Source organism: Capricornis sumatraensis, chromosome 2, assembly GCF_032405125.1.
Source record: "Capricornis sumatraensis isolate serow.1 chromosome 2, serow.2, whole genome shotgun sequence".
Lineage (NCBI taxonomy): Eukaryota > Metazoa > Chordata > Mammalia > Artiodactyla > Bovidae > Capricornis > Capricornis sumatraensis.
The window spans coordinates 91527225-91551518 of NC_091070.1; the positions used below are offsets into that span (position 1 = coordinate 91527225).

The 24294-nt window shown below is 36.3% G+C and overlaps 1 protein-coding gene across 1 annotated transcript in view; it reads left to right on the plus strand.

Moving 5' to 3' along the window:
• The window catches only part of AP3B1 (adaptor related protein complex 3 subunit beta 1), a 239403-nt gene that overhangs the window by 191171 nt on the left and 23938 nt on the right, over positions 1-24294 (plus strand). Inside the window, exons 23-24 of the mRNA XM_068963860.1 lie at positions 10280-10511; positions 15000-15084. Coding sequence (XP_068819961.1) covers positions 10280-10511; positions 15000-15084 — 317 coding nt within the window. The remainder of the gene's footprint in view (positions 1-10279; positions 10512-14999; positions 15085-24294) is intronic.

Consider the following 24294-nt stretch of genomic DNA (forward strand, 5'->3'; position numbering starts at 1 on the left):
ATGCCAAACACAATGCCATAGTTCAGTTCTGAGCTTGGTTCCAAAGGAAGAGGGTCTACCATTTTCTTTTTGCATATGATGTCGTTGATATTGTCAGAAAGCAGGTGAACTACTAAGATCATGTGATTATCATATTTGTCAGATAACCACTCATGATTGTTTTGTTCTCATGTAAAATGCTCTGGTTCTGACGAAATTTATTGTAGCCCATTATTGGAAGGTTTATGCTAAACACTTTGGAAACCAGATTATTTTGGTTTTATTAGCACCCTGTAGTCCATGGGGTCACAAAGAGTTGGACATGACCGAGCGACTTCACTTTCACTTCACTTTAAGCCAGAAGTCAGAAAGGAAATATGAAAAAAAAAATAGTAGAATAGTGTAACATATCTGTATCCATAGTTCTGGAACTATTCCTCTATGAAAGTGGAATGTATAATATATACAACTATTTAAAAGTATATATACATCATTCTGGATTTCAGATTTATTAAAAAGTAGAATATTGACAGTGAGGATTATAAGTTTTCGTTTGGGGAGAGGAAAGAATAGGATATTATTATAAACTGATTTTACCTTCCTCTCAACAGCTGTGGAAACAGAACACATGCTATATGGGAGTCAGTGAACATTTTGTTAAGGGCCAGAGAGTAAATATGTTCAACTTTCCAGACCACAGCCGTTCAACTGTGCCACTCTGGCAAAGCAGCCAGAGACAATATAGAAATGAATGAAGTGTGGCAGTGTTCCAGTAAAACTTTGTGGACATTGAATTTTAATTTCTTATCATTCTAATGTCACAAAATGTTATTTCTTTTTATTTTTTCAACCATTTAAAAACGTAAAAACCATTCTTAGCTCACAGACTACACAAAAGCAGTGGACTAGTTTTGATGGACAGGCCAAGTTTGCTGGAGCCTGCTTAACACCATGCATGAAGTAAGGTTCTCACTAAATGTTTGTTGATAATGTACTCAGCTCTTTCTGCAAATACAGTTTTATTTATTAGCAAAATAAGAGGTGAATATACTGATGACTAAAATAAGAGTAATTAGTGCAATCATTGATACTTTCTAGAATACCTTAATTTACATATACAAGGAAGAAGTTATCTTTAAAATTATAAACCATTTATTTAAAGTCATATTTGATGGAAAAATATATATTTACTTGAGTCTTATGTATATAGTTCTAGCTAACAGTTAAACAAATTTGCCCTTTGCTTTTTTTTTTAAATGAAGGATGACGGCTTTACAGAATTTTGTTGGTTTCTGCCAGATGTCACCATGAATCAGCCATAGGTATACTGCTGTTTGCTTTTTTAAATCCTGTACTAGGTGCTAAGGGGCTTCCTTGGTGGCTCATGATAAAGAATTCACCTGTCAGTGAAGAAGACACCATTTTGATCCCTGGTTCAGGAAGATCCCTTGGAGAAGGAAAGGAGAACCCACTCCAGTATTCTTACCTGGAAAATCCCATGGACAGAGAAGCCTGGCAGGCTTCAGTCCATGGGGTCGCAAAAGGGTCAAACCCAACTCAGCAACTAAACAACAACTCGGTGTGTGAGTGTGTGTGTATTCTCAGTCGTGTGGGGTCTTTGTGACTCCCTGAACTATAGAGCCTGCTAAGCCCCTCTGTCCATGAAATTTTCCAGGGAAGAATATTGGAATAGGTTGCCGTTTCCTTAGGAGATCTTCCTGACCCAGGGATCGAACCCTTATCTCTTGCATCGGCAGGCAGATTCTTTACCACTGTGCCACCTGGACCCAGTACTAAATATTAAAGTGGGCTCACTTTCTACAGTTTACTGGGCAAATAAAGCAATACTCTAGCTTTCTGCATTATGGTTCTTACCAGTTGAGATTTACACTGGTTTAAAAAGTGCTAATTTTAAAGATGAAACTGCATCTTTATTTACAACTGTTTTCTGGTCATTTTTTATAAATCATATATCTAAATATATACTGCCGTAAAATAAACCAAACAAAATTAGATATAAAGAAAGTATTTTATGTACTATAGACCTTTATATTTTTGAAGTCCAAAAACAGAGTAGATTGATAATATTTAAAAACAATTAAGTGTCTGAATGTGGATTGAAGCAAAAGACTAGAAGACATTGTTTTCATAAAGCTTTATGTGGAAGTGTCATCTCTGAAATAGTAACGCAGATGTTGAACAAGGTTTATTCTTAGGCACTTACTTGATACTCCCTGTTTTATTTTCAATTCTCATTTAAATTTTATAATTCAATCATTTTGAAAGAAGTTTTACAACTTTAATCTTAATAATCTCAAAAAAAAAGCAGACACGCTATGTCATAAAATAACTATTAGTGACTAGTTTGTATCCTATAAATCTAACTTGAGTTGATAATATGGTCCATTACCAGCTAACTGCACAGAGTATTTTTCATTTTACACTCTTCAGTTACTTTTTAGTGAAGTGTTAAAAAATATGAAGCTTTTCTCCTCTCTAAAATTGCACGCTGTCTGTCTGTTATTAGGAAGATAACAGCTCTTATAAATGTTTCAGTAAGCGCTAAGTAGACAGTTATGTGCACTCTCATTCCACGCTTATTTGCTTACTGTAATAAACTGATAAAATATGTGTGGTTTGTCTCTGTGTATCTACAGGCATCATGAGTCACATAGATTTCCTTTAGAAATAATGTTGTGTCTGCAGAATTGATTGGTTATTTTCATAAACCATCTAAAGGTACACAAATGACTTTTATTATTTAAACATATGCTGTGTAGAGATTTGTGAGGATTATCTCACTGTTACTTGATGCCTTTTGTTCTGTTAGCTCTAGAAGGGGGCTTTATAGTTTAGAGTTATTACAGTTACTGAGCTAGTTACCTTCTCAGGAATCATAGTGAGGATAACCCAAATCATTTGCTTATAATACAGCTAAATTTTTAATTCTTTGGACATTGGCAATTAAATAATTAAATCAAAACTTAAAAAATACTGCCTTTCATAGGATCCTCTTTATACAAGTTTCAGTATTTAATGGAAAATAATGCTTTTACCTGAACTGGATACTTTAAGAATTAGTGTTTGTATCATAGAAATCCTTCTAATTATTAAATTGTTCTTTGTGTGTACCTTAAGAAATATGGTACTTTTCATTTGTGCATAGTCATATATGTACTAGGAAATTCTTAGTCAAGTCATATCCTAAAACCGACAAATATTAATATTGATAATCTTCACTTATCAACACAGTAAGCTCCTTGAAAGACTGTAATATTTTTAGGAACAGTGTTGAGCACTCAGCATCTGTTAAGTATAGTTATGACCAATACTAGTAGTATATTATCTGTAGATCTCTGTAGACTAAATTAAAGTGGAAAAATTATACTTTGAGTTCTAAAAATGGGTACAATTGTGTTTTATAAATTGAACATAAAATCAAGGAATAAATGGAGAGACAGATAATAAACATAGCAAATAAGCAAATTATGTGATTATGTGTATTGTATCCGAGAAGGTATTAAGTGACTATGGAAAAAGAAGAAAGGGGAATCAGAAGGAAGAGATGCAAATGGGCTAAACCGCATTGAGAAGGAAACATTTGAGCAAAGGTATATCGGCACTGAGCCATGTGAGTATTTGGAGATAGTGCATTCCAGGATGGGGTATCCAGTGGCAAGGCCCTGGGTGGGAGGCTTACTGGTGTGTGCAAGGAGCAGGAAGGGTGTCAGGGTGGCTGGAGTGAAGGGAGTTGTGGGTTCAAAAGTAACAGGAAGTGAGGTCAAAGAAACACAATGGGGCCAGGCCATATGGGGCCTTATCGGCCTTTATAAGAGTTTTTAGGTCTCATTTTCAATGAAATTGGGAGCCACTGAAGGGTTTTGAACAGAGAGGGGATATGATGTAACTTTATTTTAACTGATTCTTACTGGCTTCTGTTTTCAGTATGTGCTCTGTAGGATGCAAGAATAGGAGCAAGGAGACCAACTAGAAGGCTTTAGGAGTAATCCAGATGTGAGGTTTTGGTCGCACACCTTTCTCCCCAAGATACCCAAGGGAGACATAGAGTCAGAGAACAATGACAGGCAAACCAGTCCTTTATTAGCTGGGCTTTTGCTCTGTAGCCTCAACATAGAGCTTCAGTGAGTAGTATGGGCACGTCACGAATTCCTCTTCCCTGAAGAGAGTAGCCTGGAACCAAAGCAGGCTTTTAGATTGAACCATAAGAATTGCTAATTCCACTCTTTTTATTTTTCTCTTTATTTTTTGAAGTATAGTTGATGTACAAAATTATTTACGTTTCAGATGAACAATGTAATAAATCAGTTTTTAAAGGTTATGCTCCATCTATAGTAGTTATAAAATGTTGGCGGTATTCCCTGTGTTGCATGATATATCCTTGGAGCTTATTTAGTTTATACACATTAGTTTGTGCCTCTTAGCCTCCTACTCCCGTCTCTCCCCTTTCCCTTTCCTCTCATCACCAGTTACCACTAGTCTGTTCTTATACCTGTGAGTCTACTTTCTTGTTGTTATATTCACTAGTATGTTTTCTTTTTTAGATTCTACATACCGTGTTTGTCTTCTTTTTGTTTGACTTGTTTCACTTAGCATAAAACCCTCCAAGTCCATCCATGTTGTTGCAGATGGCAAAACTTTAATTCTTTTTTATGACTGAGTGGTATTCCACTGTATGTGTATGTGTGTGTATATGTATATACACACCACATCTTCTCTAGCCATTCACCTATTGATAGACATTTTGGTTGCTTCCAGATCTTGGCTATTGTAAAGATGTTGTTGAGAACATAAAGTGCATGTAGTTTTTCAAATTAGTATTTTCTCTTTTTTTTTTTTGATATGTATCTAGGAGTGGAATGTCAGATGGTAGTTCTATGTTTAGTTTTTTGAGGAACTTCCATATTATTTTCCACCAATTTACATTGGTGGAACACAACAATTGTTGGTGAGGATGTGGAGAAAGGGGAACCCGTCTACATTATTGGTAGGAGTGTAAATTGGTGAAAAATAACATGGAGATTTCTCAAAAGCGAAAAATAGAACTGCCATATTACATTCCACTCCTGGGTACATATCCCCAAAAAAGAAACACTAATTTGAAAAACTATATGCACTTCAGTGTTCATAGCAACATCCTTACAATAGACAAGGTCTGGAAGCAGCCAAAATGTCCATCAGTAGCTGAATGGATAGAGAAGACGTGGTGTGTATTCTGACAGCTGTGAAGCGATATCTCGTTGTGGTTTTAATTAGCATTTCTCTTATAATTAAAGATGTTGAATATCTTTTCGTGTGCCAGCTGGACATCTGTGTGCTGTCTTTGAAGAAATGTTTATTCAGATCTTCTGCCCATTTTTTAATTGGGTGGTTTGTTTTTTTGATGTTGAATTGTATGAGCTGTTTATGTATTTTGGGTACTAACTCCTTATCGGTCATATCATTCGCAAATATTTTCTCCTGTCCAGTAGATTATCTTTTCATTTTGTCAGCAGTTCCTTTGCTGTGCAAAACTGTCAAGTTTAACATAGTCCTATTTGTTTGTTTTTGCTTTTATTTCTTGTGCTCTAATTCAACTGTTTGATCTACAGAATTGGTAGATTCATATGGTTGAACCTAATCAGATGCCATGCATGAGTTTGGCCATAACATCTCTACCAGGGCTTTAGGGGAAAGCATGAGAAAGTACATTCTCCCATTATGATTTTATTCCCCACTCCCCCAGTTAGCATCCTGAAATCTGACTAATCCTGATTAGTAGTTGAGTTGGGAGAGTTAAATGACAGAAACTGAATTTGAACTGGCTTAAACCAAAGAAAAGGGGCAGAGGGTTCCACTTCCTAGAGTATTTTACAGAAAGCCATGCATCAGAAATGGTAGGAATATGTCAGCTTTAAGAACCATCCAAACCAAAGATACCCGCCGGGCTCTCTCTCTCATCTGTGCTTTGTTTTATTTTTTGCTGAGCAATATGGCAGGAAATGTGGCCACAGACATTAGAGTTTTAAATTTCAGACTTTTAGCCACTTGGGAGAGATTGACTCTACGTCCCAAGTGCCAAATGCAAAAATCCTAGGAAAGGTACTCATTGGGCCAGGCATCCATTCCTGAGCCATTCCTTAATGTGGTCAGATAGGAGTTGTCATGAGAACATGCCAGCTGCATCAGGAACTGAATGGCAACATTCTTAGAAGGTGGTTGGATGTGTTAGGCAGTCCCGGACATAACCTGTATAGGTGGAGCACTGGGGAGAAAGCACCTTTGAGAGACTAGCCTTTAGTCTTCAACCAGATAAAAGCAATCCTGAAACACTGAATTCTGATTCCTCGGTGTCTGTCATAAAACTTAGCCATCAGAAGACATTATAAGACATCAGAAACCCATAGAAATAATTATCCAGGTTATAAAATCAACTTTTACAAAGGAAAGTGAAAAGAAAAAAGTAGCTTCTACTATATAAAGTAGGCTTCTCAGTAGCGAAGTGCGCTAGCCCAGGCGGTACCATTGTGAACATTCTGTAAAGGCCTTTAGTGTAAGCTAGGTTTTTAGCTCATATTCCAGTCTCAGGCAGTTACAGCTGTACAGCTGTACATGATAGTCCTACTCAGTGTTAATTTAGCTGTTTAGAGTAAGTGGATCTGGGAATTGTTGAGTGACCAAAAAATAAGGACATGAATAGATATCAGAGAACTGTGAAGGGTATGAGATGTTGCCTCACTTGCAGGTTAACAAATTAGCCTGAGACAATTTCATGGCTACTGATAGAAGACGCAGACTCCTGTGTCAAAGGCAGAGGACAATTTATTACGCACAGCAGTAGCAGTAGCCAGGGGAACATCGTTCTTGCCACTCCCCCAGTTTTCACAGGGTGACACAATGAATGCCAGGTATGACTGCACATGCAGTGTGTTGCTTTAGAGAAGAAGATTTTCAGCATTAAAGATCCCAACCTTTTATGAGGGTCTTTTGGTAAATCTGTTCAACCTTTGCGCCAGAGGGGAGGCACTGAACCCTTTCCAAAGACTGTTTGTTATACATCCTGGAAAAGACTTTTCAGGAGCAAAGCTGTTTGTTAATGCCATTCCTTAGAAGCTGCGCAGAACTGTGAGAGAATATGGAGAACTATTCCTCAACAACTGGAGAAGGAAGGATGTGACATTGTGCCCTTAGGTCAGGGGTCAGCCAACTTTTTCTATAATGGGTCCAGATGGTAAATATGTTAGGCATTGGAAGTACTCAGCTCTTCCACCATAGAGCAGAAGAGGAACCATCCACAGTATGTCAAAGAATGCAAATGTCTGTGTTCCAAAAAAACTATGAGACCGGCAGCAGGTCATATTTGGCTTGTGGGCCAAAGATGGTCTGTTTTGTTCAGATTTTTCAAGTATCTTTAAACTTAAATCCTCATTTTCACAGCCGCAGCCTAGGTCATTCTCTAATTAATTTACCTTTTACTACTGTTCTAACATTTAGTAAAATAATCATTATTTATCAATTGTAAAGTCAGAAAAGCCATCTTAGAATATAAGCACCCACAGATCATATGTGTGCTTCTGGAGTATAGGTAACTAATCTGATATACAAAACGTTGACCTAAAGTCTTGTTTTCTTGTCAGGATTAATTGTATTACATGTGGAAATTGGCAAAGGATTTATGGAACCTACTGGTTTTCTTGAACAAAATATCATCTATGTAGTTAAGATATTAGAGGAGATTCACTAAATGTGACTGGTATGAACTTAAAAAATAGGTTAGAAAAAACAGTCATTGTCATTTAGCCCATCTCTGTAGTTAAAAAAAAGCTATATTATTACCCTCTAAATGCCATTTAGGAGCTATTTTACTGTGACAGAAAACATAGGCTTTTTTGCATTATCATAGATAAGCTTGGAAGATTGTTACAGAGGACCTTTTTAGATGCTAACTTCATTAAAGAGTGCTTCTTGAATTTGGCTGAGTGTGGAAAGAATGAGTGAAGACAATCACACTGTTTTTATTCCATTGCTGCACACTGCTTTAGCATCATTTTAACTATCATAATAAAGGTGCAGAATTTTGAGACAAGTTGGACCATGTGTTCCAGAACTAGATTGAGAGAATTCAATAAACCAACTCAGACAAGTTGATAGCTCTTAAATGACGTAAGGCCTGCCTTCAAAGAACCTAATTCCTGGCTGCTTATAACTCCAGATTCCTGCTTCTCTTCTGCTTTTCTGCTTAACTCTTGGATTTTTGTTGATGCATTTTAAATGATTAGTATTATTATTAAGCTTTTTATATACCAGATGTCAGTGACATGGTGAACCTGTTGAACAGGTTAAATTATAATAGGAAACCTAGTTTGGGAGAGGAAGCTTGTTAGGAACAAATCTTGATTGGACCTGTTTAATTACAAATTGTTTGTTTTTAAAGCCTTCCTATGTCAAGTCACATGCAGTACTTTGAATGGAAAGACAGCCACCTTATGATTTTAGAATGGATGGGTTTTTTTTTTTTTTTACTTAATATGCTGCCTTTGATTCCAATCACAATTGAATTTAGCTCAAAGAGTCTATAAAGTTCAGTGGAAACAAAAACAGGTGATTAGCCAAGAAAATATTGGCAGGGGGGCGGGGTGGGTGGAGGAATAAGGGACACTTTGAGAGTTGGACTGTGAAGAAAGCTGAGCGCCGAAGAATTGATGTGTTTGAACTGTGCTGTTGGAGAAGACTCTTTGAGAGTCCTTTGGACTGCAAGGAGATCCAACCAGTCCATTCTGAAGGAGATCAGCCCTGGGATTTCTTTGGAAGGAATGATGCTAAAGCTGAAACTCCAGTACTTTGGCCACCTCATGCGAAGAGTTGACTCATTAGAAAAGACTGTGATGCTGGGAGGGATTGGGGGCAGGAGGAGAAGGGGACGACAGAGGATGAGATGTCTGGATGGCATCACTGACTCGATGGATATGAGTCTGAGTGAACTCTGGGAGTTGGTGATGGACAGGGAGGCCTGGCGTGCTGCGATTCATGGGGTCGCAAAGAGTCGGACACGACTGAGCAACTGAACTGAACTGAACTGTTTGGTCAAATAACTGATTCAGATTGTGGGGCTTTAAGAAATGAAGCAGTGTGGTACTGATTTAGCAGTTCTATCAAGGTTCAAAAATGTCTCCAACTAAATAATTAGAATGTTTGCATTTACAGACCATTGAGGAAAAGCTAATCATTGAATCATGTACAGATGTTAAGTATTTGGAGGAAAATGATTAAATATAGAGTAAATATACCTAAATTCAATTCAGTTCAGTTCAGTCACTCAATCATGTCTGACTCTTTGCAACCCCATGAATCACAGCACACCAGGCCTCCCTGTCCATCACCAACTCCCGGAGTTCACTCAGACTCACGTCCATCAAGTCAGTGATGCCATCCAGCCATCTCATCCCCTGTCGTCCCCTTCTCCTCCTGCCCCCAATCCCTCCCAGCATCAGAGTCTTTTCCAATGAGTCAACTCTTTGCGTGAGGTGGCCAAAGTACTGGAGTTTCAGCTTTATCATCAGTCCTTCCAGTGAACACCCAGGGCTGATCTCCTTTAGGATGGACTGGTTGGATCTCCTTGCAGTCCAAGGGACTCTCTACCTAAATTAGTTCCTCATAAATTGAAAAATTGGAACCATAAGAGCTCTGGAAGAAAATGTAAATGAATAGTTACCTAATCTTGAGGCAGGGAAAATCTTTTAATCATTAAAGCAAAGGAAGAACCACTTAAAAAGGAGGTTATTGTCTTTAGTTTATAGTGAAAGAAATTCAAGATGAAAAAAGTTAAAGGAGTCAAGATTGGAAATGAAAGTATAAGTATCTACCTATAATGAAAGATATTATAATGAACTTATAGGCAGATATAAGTTCTGCCTTATATCTTATAGTTTGAAAGCCCAAGGAAATCAAAAGACAAATTATTAAAAATAAAAAGAAAATTGGCAAAATGTCCAAAATATACCTAGGAAGAAAATAAAGTTTATAAACTCTAAAAAATAGATATATTTCTATCACTGCAATTATTCTCTTCTTTTTTAGATGTAGATTGTCAAAATATTTTAATATATGCGTGGAGAGTACAGAAGAATTTTTATAATTTCTGACTTCATATCTATGCGATACCCTACTATTGTGTCTTATTGTGATTTATTTAATACTTTAGGGAAAATAGGAGTTAAATGTTACGAATTTTTACATATTTTCTAAGAATTAGTAGTTATTTTCACTAATTCACAATTTTTTTTCTTTTTCCAATGTGCGATAGGTCAGTACTCCTGTTTTCGTACCAGGGAAAACTCATGTGCTGCTTCATCGAATGAGTGGGAAAGGACTCGCTGCCCACTACTTCTTTCCAAGACAGCCTTGCATTTTTGGTGATAAGATGGTCTCTGTGCAAATAACACTGAATAATACCACTGATCAGAAGATAGAAAATATCCACGTAGGGGGGAAAAAGCTTCCTATGGGCATGCAAATGCATGTTTTTAATCCAATAGGTAAATATTAATTCTCATTTGTTGCTTTAACTATATTTGATAATTAAACGTGTTTATTTTTAAAATAAAGGAGAATACATATTATTTTATTGATTTTTACCAAACTCGGTTTATATTGGGTTGGCCAAAAAGTTAATTTGGGTTTTTCATTACCATGGCATGGTAGAACCTGAATGAACTTTTTGGCCAACCCAACATTAGTTTTTCCTTTTTAAACCAAATTTATTGTATAAGATAAATACATTTCTTTGCCCCTAGCAAATCAAGTACCATCAGTGGTAATAACCAGTACTGATGGAAGAATGGTTCTGGAGAATCAAAATGTCTGTGCATTTTTCCTACCCGCATCACCTACCCCCACCTCTTTTCCTGGTCAGCTTCCTTCCCTGCATGATTTTGCTTTGCCTTTTGGTTATAGTACCTCCTGCATCTTTTCTTCCCCATTTTCCTTCACATTCTGTAGACTGAAATATAAAGGGAGCAAAGACTGAGAGGGTGTATACCAATTCTGTTTGTCTTCCTTCTTTCTGAAGGCAGAAAGCCCACAGTATGTTTCTGAAGGCAGAAACGCCCACTGGTATTTTCACACATCATGTGTTTTAATCTGTTGCCACCATTTAAAAATCAGCATCTTTTCACAGTAAAGGACAAACCCAAAAATCTCGCTGTTCATGGATAAAGCACAAGAGTATGGCGGTGCCCATGCTTTATCCCCACCTGCTGCACAACCAGCTGACACCGAGTAGGCTGCCCCTGCTGTGCACCATGCGCCTTCCAGGCTGCCTCTGGGCCCGGTACATCATCCTGTCTCCCCAGCTGCTACAGGAGATACACCTTCTTAGCATTAAGCGTAACAGTTGTATGGCTTACTTTGAATTTTTTAAATGGTACAGTAGTTAGAATGTTCAGCTCTATTTTGGTTTTGTATGAGTGGAGGCAGTCCTACAGTTTAGTTGAAAGAAGCTGCAGAAAAGATCTTAATTAAAAGTGATATAAGGTTTCTGTCATTGAATCCTTGAAGAGTTACAAGCAGGTCCACATAGTTCCTATTTTATGATACTTGAGGTGAGCAAAGCCTTTTGACCAGGTAACTGTACCTTCTTTACTCCTTATTTCCTATCGTATAGTTATTCTGTCTTTTTCCATCTTTGCCTGAGTGAGCTCTTTGACATTGTTGAATTCTCTCCTCTGTCATTTTAATGAGTCATTCAGTAAAAAAATCATCCTTTGTGTTATATTTTTTCCACAAAGATATAAAAAATTACTAATATTTAGATGAAATTTGGTAGCAGCCAAAGTAGAGAGAAGTAGAGTTAAAGTAAATTGATTTCAGAACCTGCTTAATATCCTTTTTAAAAAATAATTTGGTAATTAAGACACCATTTAAAGAATACAGTGTGCTGATTCTTATTTATTTTGTGGTTAACATATTGCCAAGGAATTAAGAGTATCCCAATTTGTGTTCTTTTTTATTGCTTGCAATCCAACTTTTTTTATCTAGTTAAAAAGTTACTTTAAGAAGCATCAAGCAACTGATATATGCATTGTCTGAAGGTTGAAAATGTTATCCAAAGGTTAAAACAGTAGAACAGTATTAACATTTCTTTGAGCTGGCGTAATGAGTTGATAAGTTGACCTTTTGTTGGCCTGTGTAGAACAGAAGAAATAAATAGAATAAATTTCAGAGTATGGCCTTCACACCAAAATAAAATATGAATATATATCATTGCCTCAGTACTAGTAATAGGCTTTCTTTTCTTAGGCAGATTTCCTGACCATAGGGTTTCATTCATTTTGTTGGCATTTACTGGATACCCTCAAGATACAGAGTTCTTTCCCATGCAGTATAGATTCCCAGGCAGTAGATAACAGTAGAGCTCAGAGTATGATATATCTTAATTAGTCCTCCAGAAACATCCTAAGGATGCAACAAAAATACTGCATCTTCGTATTTTTGTGAAATAAAGGAAGTAAGATACTGGTGTTCTTTAATAAGCACATATACGTATGTTAAGGAGTCAGTGACTTTCTTATTTGTCACCAGTCTATTCTCTTTTTTCTGTAATATGAGAAAACTGTTTTGTCAGGATTTTGCCCTGCCTTTAGCATGAAACTGGATTCCTAGCAGGAGTGTTAGGAATAAAGTGCCATTTTCCCACGAAGATCAGGTACATGGACACAGGAAATTTAACACACACACACACACACCCCCCAAAAGAGTAGCCTTAGGCTCTCTGCACTATATTCAGTGACTCTGTGTTAACACTTGACAAGTTTGAGTTCAGCTAAGATTTCACCAGTTACTATACAACTGTCCCATCATAGTAGACAGCATCCTGTATGATTTCATTTTTCATTATTAATATAGTGGTATAATAGAACCAGTGTTTTTCAGCCATTTCTGCATAACCCTCTCATGTCTATTGTGATGATTCAGAACCAGTATTCAACTGTAGACCCCTGCCTGAATAAACTGTTCCAATGTATTATAGTAGGCTTCAAATATTATAAAAATCTGTTTTATGAATAATTTTATGCTGATCACTTTGCTCTTGAAAGTGAAAGTGTCCGAATTCATGTCTGCTCAGTCATGTCCAACTGTTTGTGACCACATGGACTGTAGCCTACCAGGCTCCTCAGTCCGTGGAATTTTCCAGGTAAGAGTACTGGAGTGGGTTGCCATTTCCTTCTCCAGGGGATCTTCCCGACCCAGGGATCGAACTGGGTCTCCCACATTGCAGGCATGTGCTTTACCATCTGAGCCACCAGGGAAGCCCCTCTGCTGTTGAAGCTTTCATATAATAAAACATACTATTGATCATGAACTAGCCTCCAGAATTAGTATGGCGCTCAGCTCGCAGTTAATTATCTTAAGACTGAGGATGTTATGAAACTGTGTCAGACAGTGACATCATCAAGGCATCCTAAGAACTGTCACTTGGTCAAATGAGATATGAGGATACATGATATAGAAAGATCTAGTCCCGAGTGCCATCGTTTTTTGAAGATGACAGCATTTGCTACCAATGTGGTGTCAGGTGCAAACAAGACCAAACCCCAGTATATCTGTGCACAGAAGAAAGCATCAAGGATTCAGTGAAGAAGAGCATTGAACAGTGTGACTGACAGCTGTGAACTGATACGGTGTAGGCTTTAGGAGAAATGCAAGAAAACTATCATTGTAGTTATTTACAGTAAAGCCTGTTTGTCGAAGATTAAGTAGCAAGGCTTCTGGCGTACTTACATACCCTCCTGGTAAATGTTAGGTTTACAAATAAATGGAATTCCAACTAGAATCAGCACACCAATAACACTTTAAAAGTCAGCATCAAATACTTCCTTATAGTGCTTAATCTTCATTTAGGCTTTTAGATATAAAAATACTTCTTAATATTTTAAGCTTATTGAATTATTTTGTCCTACCTGTACCATGATTTCTGTAATGGTTAGCATTATATAGGAAATTATACCTATCACAAGCCCTAGGATAATCACAGTCTATTGGACCATTGTGTGATTGCTAAAATATAGTTACATCCAATAATACAACTAACAATACAACCACAGTTATACTGGAGACTTTAAACAAAGTAGAAATCAAAAGTGAATGGTTTCTATTTAAATATAGAATATATACAAATATTTATACTAAATAGGTATATGTTTAAGATCCCTTATTATTCTAATGTATAGGATTACTGTTTGACTCTGGAGTCATAAGCAGTGTAAAATCGTGTTATTGTTTATCTTGAGTTTTATTATTATTAACCAGTACTGTATATTGAAGCAGTTATTTCCCACACTTGATTAGTTGATAGGTGAAAGTTCAGAAATTACACATCTACAAAATGTCATTTTATAATTTGTTTTCTCAAGATAACATCTGCTACTAAATTTTCTTTGAGTAATTCTTCAAATAATACAATTAGACTTACTGTTTTGGTTCATATAATGCCAGTTATCTTCAGTAATAGCTGAGGACAAGTTAATTTCTTCTTCCAACTTTGCTTTAATTTGCATGCTTTAAATTTTGGACTTTTTCCCCTGTGAAAATTTAGGACATTGCTGAAAATGTATTTTTCATATCTAGAGTAAATATTCCATAGTTTTAAGTATATAATCTCTTATAACACCCAGAGTCTGATACAGATGTTCGAAACAGGAAAACATTTATTTCCTTCTCACCTTCAGTTCCTATCAAGACACAATTGTAAAACATGGAATTTCTCAGGATGAGCTCTATTTCTGAAACAAATAGATGTAGTATGTTCATTGTAGGTATGTGCAGAATTACGTTGTGAAAAAGAAAGCCTTGAGGTGAAATTACTTTATAATTTGCTTTAATACCGTTAGTTTCAAATTATTTTTACAAATTATTAAATTTGACTACTTTAACCAAACCACAAATATTACATATGTTTTCAGTGTTTAGTTTGCCTCTTTTTCACTTCCTCTGTGTTTTCATGTCTAAATTATCTTATTTCCTAGAATCTCTTGAGCCTGCGGGATCCATTACTGTTTCAGTGGGTATTGACTTTTGTGATTCCACTCAGACTGCCAGTTTCCAGTTGTGGTAAGTTCAGTCGTTCTGTGTTTCTTGTTACTATAAACAATAGCAGATCAAAATCAAGACTTTCAAAAGCTTTTTCTGTGAGAGAAAATATTTACACAGTCGTGTTTTTCTTTGGCAGTATTTAGACTGCTGTGAAATAGTTGCACATATTATGTGTGATATATGTATTTTTAGTATTGTTACACAGATAGCCATTACAGTCTGCTATATGTGGTTAAGAGCTTCTCTGATGGCTCAGACAGTAAAGAATCTGGCTGCAATGTGGGAGACCCGGATTTTATCCCTGGATCAGGAAGATCCCCTAAGGAAGGAAATAGCAACCCACTCCAGTATTCTTGCTTGGAGAAGTACATGGACCGAGGAGCCTGGTGGGCTACAGTCCATGGGGTGGCGAAGAGCTGGACACGACTGAGTGACTAGCACTTTCAGTTTCACTCTAATGCTGTGTGAGAATTCCTGAACTGTAGTCCACTGATGGGCCACAGACCATGGCGTCGCAAAGAGTCAGACACGACTGAATGACTAACACTTTTCTTTCTTCCATACATAGTTAAACTTCAGTTTATTTAGTTCAGTGCAGTGCAGTCGCTCAGTTGTGTCTAACTCTTTGCGACCCCATGAACCACAGCACGCATGTCCATTGTGTTGGTGATGCCAGCCAACCATCTCATCCTCTGTCGTCCCCTTCTCCTCCTGCCTTCAATCTTTCCCAGGATCAGGGTCTTTTCAAATGAGTCAGCTCTTTGCATCAAGTGGCCAAAATATTGGGAGTTTCAGCTTCAACATCAGTTCAGTGCAGTTCAGTCGCTCAGTCGTGTCTGACTCTTTGTGACCCCATGAAGCAGCACACCAGGCCTCCCTGTCCATCACCCAACTCCCAGCGCCTGTCCAAACTCATGTCCATCGAGTCAGTGACGCCATCCAGCCATCTCATCCTCTGTCTTCCCCTTCTCCTCCTGCCCCAATCCTTCCCAGCATCAGGGTCTTTTCCAATGAGTCAACTCTTCGCATGAGGTGGCCAAAGTACTGGAGTTTCAGCTTCAGCATCAGTCCTTCCAGTGAACACCCAGGACTGATCTCCTTTAGGATGGACTGGTTGGATCTCCTTGCAGTCCAAGGGACTCTCAAGAGTCTTCTCCAACACAACAGTTCAAAAGCATCAATTCTTCGGCGCTCAGCTTTCTTCACAGTCCAACTCTCACATCCATATATGACTACTGGAAAAACCATAGCCTTGACTAGACGGACCTTAGTTGGCAAAGTAGTGTCTCTGCTTTTTAATGTGCTATCTAGGTTGGTCATAACTTTTCTTCCAAGGAGTAAGTGTCTTTTAATTTCATGGCTGCAATCACCATCTGCAGTGATTTTGGAGCCCAAAAAAATAAAGTCTGACACTGTTTCCCCATCTATTTGCCATGAAGTGATGGGACCAAATGCCATGATCTTCATTTTCTGAATGTTGAACTTTAAGCCAACTTTTTCACTCTCCTCTTTCACTTTCATCAAGAGGCTTTCTGGTTCCTCTTCACTTTCTGCCATAAAGTTGGTGTCTGCATATCTGAGGTTATTTATATTTCTCCCGGCAATCTTGATTCCAGCTTGTGCTTCATCCAACCCAGCGATTCTCATGATGTACTCTGCATATAAGTTAAATAAGCAGGGTGACAGTATACAGCCTTGACGTATTCCTTTTCCTGTTTGGAACCAATCTGTTCCATGTCCAGTTTTAACTGTTGCTTCCTGACCTGCATACAGGTTTCTCAAGAGGCAGGTCAGGTGGTCTGGTATTCCCATCTCTTTAAGAATTTTCCACAGTTTATAGTGATCCACACAGTCAGTTTGCTAAAGCCTGCTAAATATTTTTTTTTTTTTTGCTTATCTCTATGCTTTTGGAAAATTTATGAGAAAATTTGTGAGGAGAACTCAGGAGAAATTAAATTTCATAATATTGTTGGCTAGCCCAGGGAAGATACCTTTTGAAACATTTTATATGGTATCTTAAGCCCCTAAAGTGGAGGATTACTGATTCTGTCAGTACCAAAAACCCATACATTTTTCCCGTTTCACTTTAATTTACAAACTGCTTTTGATGAAATTCAAAAGAGAACATTTATCAGTTGGCAAACGTTTCATAGGTGAATACTATTTAAAAGAGCTTTTCTAGGATTGAGATTTTTCATTGATATTGTTTTATATAATGTTTTATACACTTCTGATGAAATCCAGAAACTATTAGCAAACTAGCTGTATTTGTGTGTCTTTAGGAATTATCTTTGAACTCATTTCTTTTATATTTTTCTGATCTAAGATATAATTTGTTATTTTGATTGAAGTCCTTTGTTCTTATTCTGAGAAGAATTGAGACATTTTATTTATCTAAATTTTAGGTAGCTTCTAACAGAATTTGTTATGATAAAAACCTCCAGATTAGGAAATACACAGACACTTTTAAATAAGTTTATAGGTTAAGTATAATGAATCTTTCTTTTTCATATACCTTTTCAATACTAGTAAGTCAGGCCTAATATTATACCATTTATTGCTGAGAACCTGCAATGATGAATATAAGCAGTGTAGCATAACACATTGATTTTATGCAGATCATCACCTTTATGTTTTGGGAGGTCTGCTATATTAGTGATATATAAAAACTGATTACTTTTCCCAACATTGCCTAGTAATTGTTTATTATTTTTCTATTAGACAAACAACACAGATCAATATTACTGAGCACAAGACTATGAGTAACATCACTCTAAATAGATTTGCCTCCAACACCAGAGGTATATTCATTTTAATGATTTCGACAATGTGAACCCAATGACAAAGCTTATGCACTGTTAGGGCAAAATTAAGAACTAAAAAAATTCTTTTTTCTCTTCAGTTTATATTAAAAACCTTTTTTAAAAAATTATTTATTTTAATTGAAGGCTAATTACTTTACAGTATTGTAGTGGTTTTTGCCATACATCTGTGCAGTGAAGGGCTTTTAAAAATATTTTTTCACTACAAAGATTTCTGTTTAGTTCATTAGATAAGATTTACATCTTTGACAATTAACTAAGTCTCTTTAGGGAAAAATATTTAGATAATGTTTGATTTCTATCTTCCATTGGAAAGTATATATGAAAAATTTTTTCTGATTCTCTTAAACTAATTTTAGGAAAATGATTAATTTATTTTAGACAGAAAATAGCCTTAGCTATTATAAGCATCTGCATTAATATGCTTTTCTATTGTGAAGGTATGAATTAGTTATTTATTGTAGATTTGTATTAAGTCCATAACCACACTATATCAAAAATTATTTTTGTGTGTATTCCAAAAGAACACTTTGTCTTACATCAAATGTAATTGATCCTGAAGCAATGTAATCACAATTACTCACTTTCTTAATTGGCCTGCCCAAAATCAGAAAATGGAAACCGATCGACAGTGTTTAAATCAATAGCTTCATAGTAGTGCTAGTGGAGGTAGGGAGATAATGGTAATGGGTAGATCAATTGGTCTTAGATGCCAATCACTGACTGTGCCTTTTGCATAGTAAATAGCACTTTTTGCTTAGTGATGTGCTGTATTAGTGTTGGTAGTTCAATAAAAAGGGAGGGGAAAGCAAGAATGGCTGATACTGATTTTTTTCTTCAAAATATGTAATCCAAATCAATATATAAAATTGTGGGTAATAAGAGCGTATTTGATAGGAAGCCTTCAGAAATACTGAGAACATGGATTATGAGCCCTTCGGGTACACTTCTGTTTATTTATCGAAAAGGAACAAAAGTGAAATGATCCTACTTTAGCTTCTAGATTAACTCTCTGTATTGTTATAGTTATATGATGCATATATAGACAGATAAAGCTATTATATATAACTGCATAGTTATATGGATACTTGGTAAGTATTAATGTCTTTTCTTTGGCTTTGCATTTTAAATGGTCATCAAATTAAGTCCTTGATTAAATGTGTATAATATACATAAATGTGTCTTTCTAAAAGTAGATGCAGTGTGTAAACAGGTCTCACCCTTGTTACCAGCGGATATTAGTGTATTAACTAGTATGAAAACTTACATGACTTGGCTCACGTTAGAGGGCTGAGCACTAACATCCACCCCTCTTTTTGCCCCAAATCATTAAATAGTCAGAAAATACATTCTTTAATAGAAAATGAGCACTAAAAAGAGAAAGAGTGCTATTAGCTGACCAGAAATTGTGAAGAATTATTGGCAGTTAGAAAGCAAATGGGAGCAGATATACAATAACAGAGAAAATAAAAACCACGGAGCAGAGCACTTATGGGAGAAAACTACTATAATGGTAAGAACAAAGCTGGCAGAATCTCAAACAGAAAGTGAACGAGTGAAAAGAAAAGTGAGGGTGAGACAGTGTTAGGGAATTAAAGAACTACTTCCAAACCCCAGTTCCCCAACCCTTCCCCTAGCAGCAGGCAGCTTACACATTTAATCAGACCTAAGAATTCCCCTGTAAAGAAAGTGAACAGCTACTTGCCTGGGAAGGACTTTTGGTAAGAATGTGGGGGCCTACGAGAGCAGCAAGGGTTGAGTTTATAGGAAGGAAGCAGGATGGTCTAAGATGAGATGAAATGCAGTTCTACCCAAGAGAAGGATCTTCTCAAGTCATCTACACTAGGATAAAGCCAGTCTTGCATCTGTTGGTAGAGAGCCTACCTGCCTCCCAGCTTCACGACCAGGTAACCAGTCATGTCTCACCCACTTAAGAAAACTCCAGCCAGCCCAGCAGACTGGAGGAGATCCATAGAAATAACACTCAACTAACATGTATGGAGTAGTGCTACGTGCTGCACACTATTCTAAACACTTGGCATTGTGTGTGTTAATTTACTTAATTCTCAGAACATTCCTATGAAGTGAGTAGTAGTATTATCCCATTTTAGAGATGAATAAACTAAGGCATAGGAAGACAACTTGTCTAAAATCTTATAGGTAACATGCAGAACTTGCTGTGTTCACTCTTCAAAGCTAGTCCTTCATTATAAATACAGACAGACAGCTTAGGATGACCAGACTTTACAAGAAAGGCATCAATTTGAAAGGGAAGGCTCAAAATGACTTACAGAGATGAACCAGTCATGAAGGGAGCAGACAATCTGAGAAAGAGACAAGATATCTTTAAAAGTTAAAACTACTATCTGATTCCAGAGGACACCTCATCTATAAAGCAAGAATTTATTGCTTACTTTGAGAAAGAGTAATTAGACTATTTAAAGTTATTCTTAGGGATTTAAAGACATAATTCCAAAAGGAATCCAGTAGGTGGATGATAGACTGGACGCAGCTGAAGTCTGATTTAGTATTCTATAAGAGGGTCTCAGTAAGTGAAATCAAGTAGAACAGAAGACAAAAAGACAGGGATGGAAAATATGAAAGAAAAGTTAAAAGAAGCAATTCATCTGATAGGTCTGGAAGGAAAAGAAGAGAGACAATGGAGAAAAGAAATACAGAAATTAGAGGAGAAAATTTTCCCAAGCAAATGAAGTGTACAAGCCTTCAGATTGAAAGGACCCATCAAAGGCCAAACAGGACGAATGTGAACAACTAGCAGAAAGGCCACACTCTTGTAGAATTTTTGATAAGGAGAAAACCACTTTAGTATCTTCCAGAGAGAAGAAAAGCAGCTTACCTAAAAATGAACAAGAATGTGAATGGAATCAGATTCCTCAGTAGTGTTATAAGTTCTGGTGACCAGAAGGCAAAGGACATAACCTTGAAAATTTTGAGGAAGCCAAATGGACATGTTTGAGAAAAGCAAAGATTCCATCAGTTTACCCCCCAATGACCTTTTCTTGAAAGGATTACTCAAAGATACAGTTAGTAAAAAAACAAAAAAAACAAAATTTAATCTGTGACAGAGAAAAATAGAATAAAAAATTAGAGAAAGAATTCTACCTGTAAAATCCATCAATATGTAAAAATAATTGTTCATACCTAATGTAAAAGATAAACTAATGATCTGGAACAAAAAAAAAATCTCAAAAAAAAAACCAAACAAACAAAAAAAAGGCAAAAAAATCTCAACATGAACAAGTATGAGGAGGAATGATGGTGTTCTTGTCATGCTTCACAAGAGAATTGACTGATGGCAAAAAGAAGTTTAAATATGGTTTAAAATGTTAAAGCTAACCTCTGCTGCTAAGTCACTTCAGTTGTGTCCGACTTTGTGTGACCCCATAGACGGCAGCCCACCAGGCTCCCCCATCCCTGGGACTCTCCAGGCAAGAACACTGGAGTGGGTTGCCATTTCCTTCTCCAATGCATGAAAGTGAAAAGTGAAAGGGAAGTCGCTCAGTCATGTCCGACTCTTAGTGACCCCATAGACTACAGCCTACCAGGCTCCTAATGGGATTTTCCAGGCAAGAGTCCTGGAGTGGGGTGCCATTGCCTTCTCCAAGCTAACCTCTAAATTAACAGAAATATGATGCTTATAACATCCAAATGATGAAAGAAGAAAAGGAATGCTTAAAACTTGGCCAGTTTAACAAAGCAGGAAAAGAAAAAAGCATGGTAAATACAAAACAAAATAAGATGACTGAAAGGGGCCGCACATACTAGTTATCAGAATTCAGGTCCATAAGTTGATTTCCAAGTGGAAATATATTGGGCTTGTAAAAACAAAATTAAGCATATACTATTTATAAAAACCCTACCTAAAAGAGGGTGCCACTGAAAATTTGAGAATAAAAAATAAAATGTTTATTTGTGTGTTTATTATCAGACATACAAGTTACCTATCACCACATGAAATATCAGAAGCTTTCTGTTTTAAGTCAGAAAAACAAAGTTTTACCCTCTTTCAGCACTTTCAGATTTTTATGGAAGTTCTAGCCAATAAAAAAGACAAGTAAAAATAGTTAGAGGTATAAATCGGGAAAGACACAAGATTATCATTTCTATCCAACATGTAATTACCAACCCACAAAGTCTTAGAATCAATGAATTTAGGACAATGGTATGAATCATTATGTGAAAATCATTAGCATTTCCATATAGTAGGAATGACCAATTTTAAAACATTATGAGTAAAATTATTCTGTTTATAAGAACAACAAAAGGAATAATCAGTTAATAAGAAATACATGATACCTATGTGGGAATTTTTTGAAAACCTGAAACTTTCCTGAAGACCATAAAAAGATGATATAAATAAAAGTAATAAATCTGCTGTGTTCCTAAATGGGAGATAGGACTCTCCAACTTGTTGATCTTCAAATTCACTGTGATTCTGAGCTCAGTTCCAGTAAACCTTTTCAAGGACCTTGACAAATTTCTAAAATTCACCTTGATAAAAGGATGTCCAAGAAAAGTCAAAAAAAAAATTAATGAAAAAAGCCTTTTTCAATAATAACTTCAAAATATTCTTTAAGATCCAAGAATATTTTTATTCAGTGTAATTGGCTATTGGCACAAGAGTTAGTGAAACAAAACAGAATTTAGAGATTTTGTATATCATGAAGGTGACATTTCATATTAGTAGGATGAGATTTCATGTCAATTGTATATGGACCGTTTTCTGAAAAAAAATAAAGATACTTTCTTCCCACAGATTACTCCAAAGTAAATTCCAGATGGATTTATTATTTAATCATAGAAACTATAAAAAGAGTTTAGAAATAATATAAAATAATCTTATCCTCTTTGTGGAGGGGGGGGAGGTGAGCAAAATTCAAGCAAGACACAGTATCCAGAAAGATACAGAGAAAAAGTGACAGGTTTGACCATTAAAACTTTTAAGCTTCTCTACAAAAGAAACAAATGTTGATGTTATAACAGGTGAGAGATAGTGAACGAATATTACAGCATTTTTAGCAAACGAAAGTTTAGTTACCAGAATATATAAAGAACTCTCGCAAATTTCAATATAAAAGAATCTAATATGAAGGTGGAGAAAGTTTGAGAAAAGTTCATTTACAGAAAATGAAATGCAGAGAGCTAATAACAATAATATATACAGCATTAGTAATAGGGAAATTTTTAAAAATTCATTCAAATAAAAAAAGACTTGCAAAATTCTTAAATAATTTTAATGCCTGACAAGGAAGGTACAGAAAAATATGTATTCTTATTTACTGATTGTGGGATTTCAAGTTGGTACCACTTTTTTTTAGGTCAGTTTGACAGTATTTATCATATATTAAATATTCATAAACTAAACTCTTCAATTTAGTGATTTCATTTTTGGGGTGTCAGGCGTGGGGAAGTATGGTAACCTGTGATGAAGAAATAGATCTAAGAGTGTTAAGTAAGCTTTGTTTATATTAGAGAAAATTTGCAAATGAGAATTGCTGGGGGAATGCTTAAACAAATTAGGATTACATCCCTATTAGGTATGTAGGTTTTGGGTATCTACTATGCATTAAGCACTAAACTGAGTTGTGATAACTCCTTTAGTTGTCGAAGCTAGCTTACAAGGTTAAGTGCCATTTTTCTTAATAGATGAGGAAACTTGAGTCTCACAGTTTTGATCCTAGGAATCTGTGAAATGAGATTGTATGTGGTCTAAGTATATGCATTCCAGTTCTTTGTAGAACAGGTAGAATCTTGTCTTACATTAAACTGTTACATCATCTGACCCCTTGTAATTAGGCTGCTTAGAGCTGCCTCCTGTTAGTACCTTGCCAATCTGGTAATCTGTTAATTCTATTAAATTTACCCCTGCCATTTCTCATGTTCACCATTCCCCTATCTATGTCAAGACATCTGTGTTTAGCCCCATGTTCAACCAAAGGAGATGAGAAGAAAAAGGTGGGACGGCAAATGAAAAGAACTGTAAGGAGAGAGAAGAGAGCAATTTTTTTAAAAAGACAAAATATTTAAAAGGAGGATCACAGAAAACTCTGGAGGACATCCTAAATCACTAATATAAACGAAAGTAAATTTTCCCCCAAAATAAAGAGGAAACATTCCTTCTTACTGCCTACTAAGCCACATCTTGCTTAGAAGCTAAGACTGGGTTATAAAGTATTTTATGTACTAGTTATATTAATTAGATTTTGCATTTATTTGTGTGTAACAGAAACCTGTCTATAGTGACTTCACCACACAGGGTTTTGTTTATTACTCTCCCGGTCAGCAGTTAAGAGCAGCTAGACTCTCCACGGCTTCTCCACATGTCTTCCAGTAGAAGGTCTTCCCAACTTTTTGTTCCATGAGCTAATTTCTTTAGCAAGTGCCA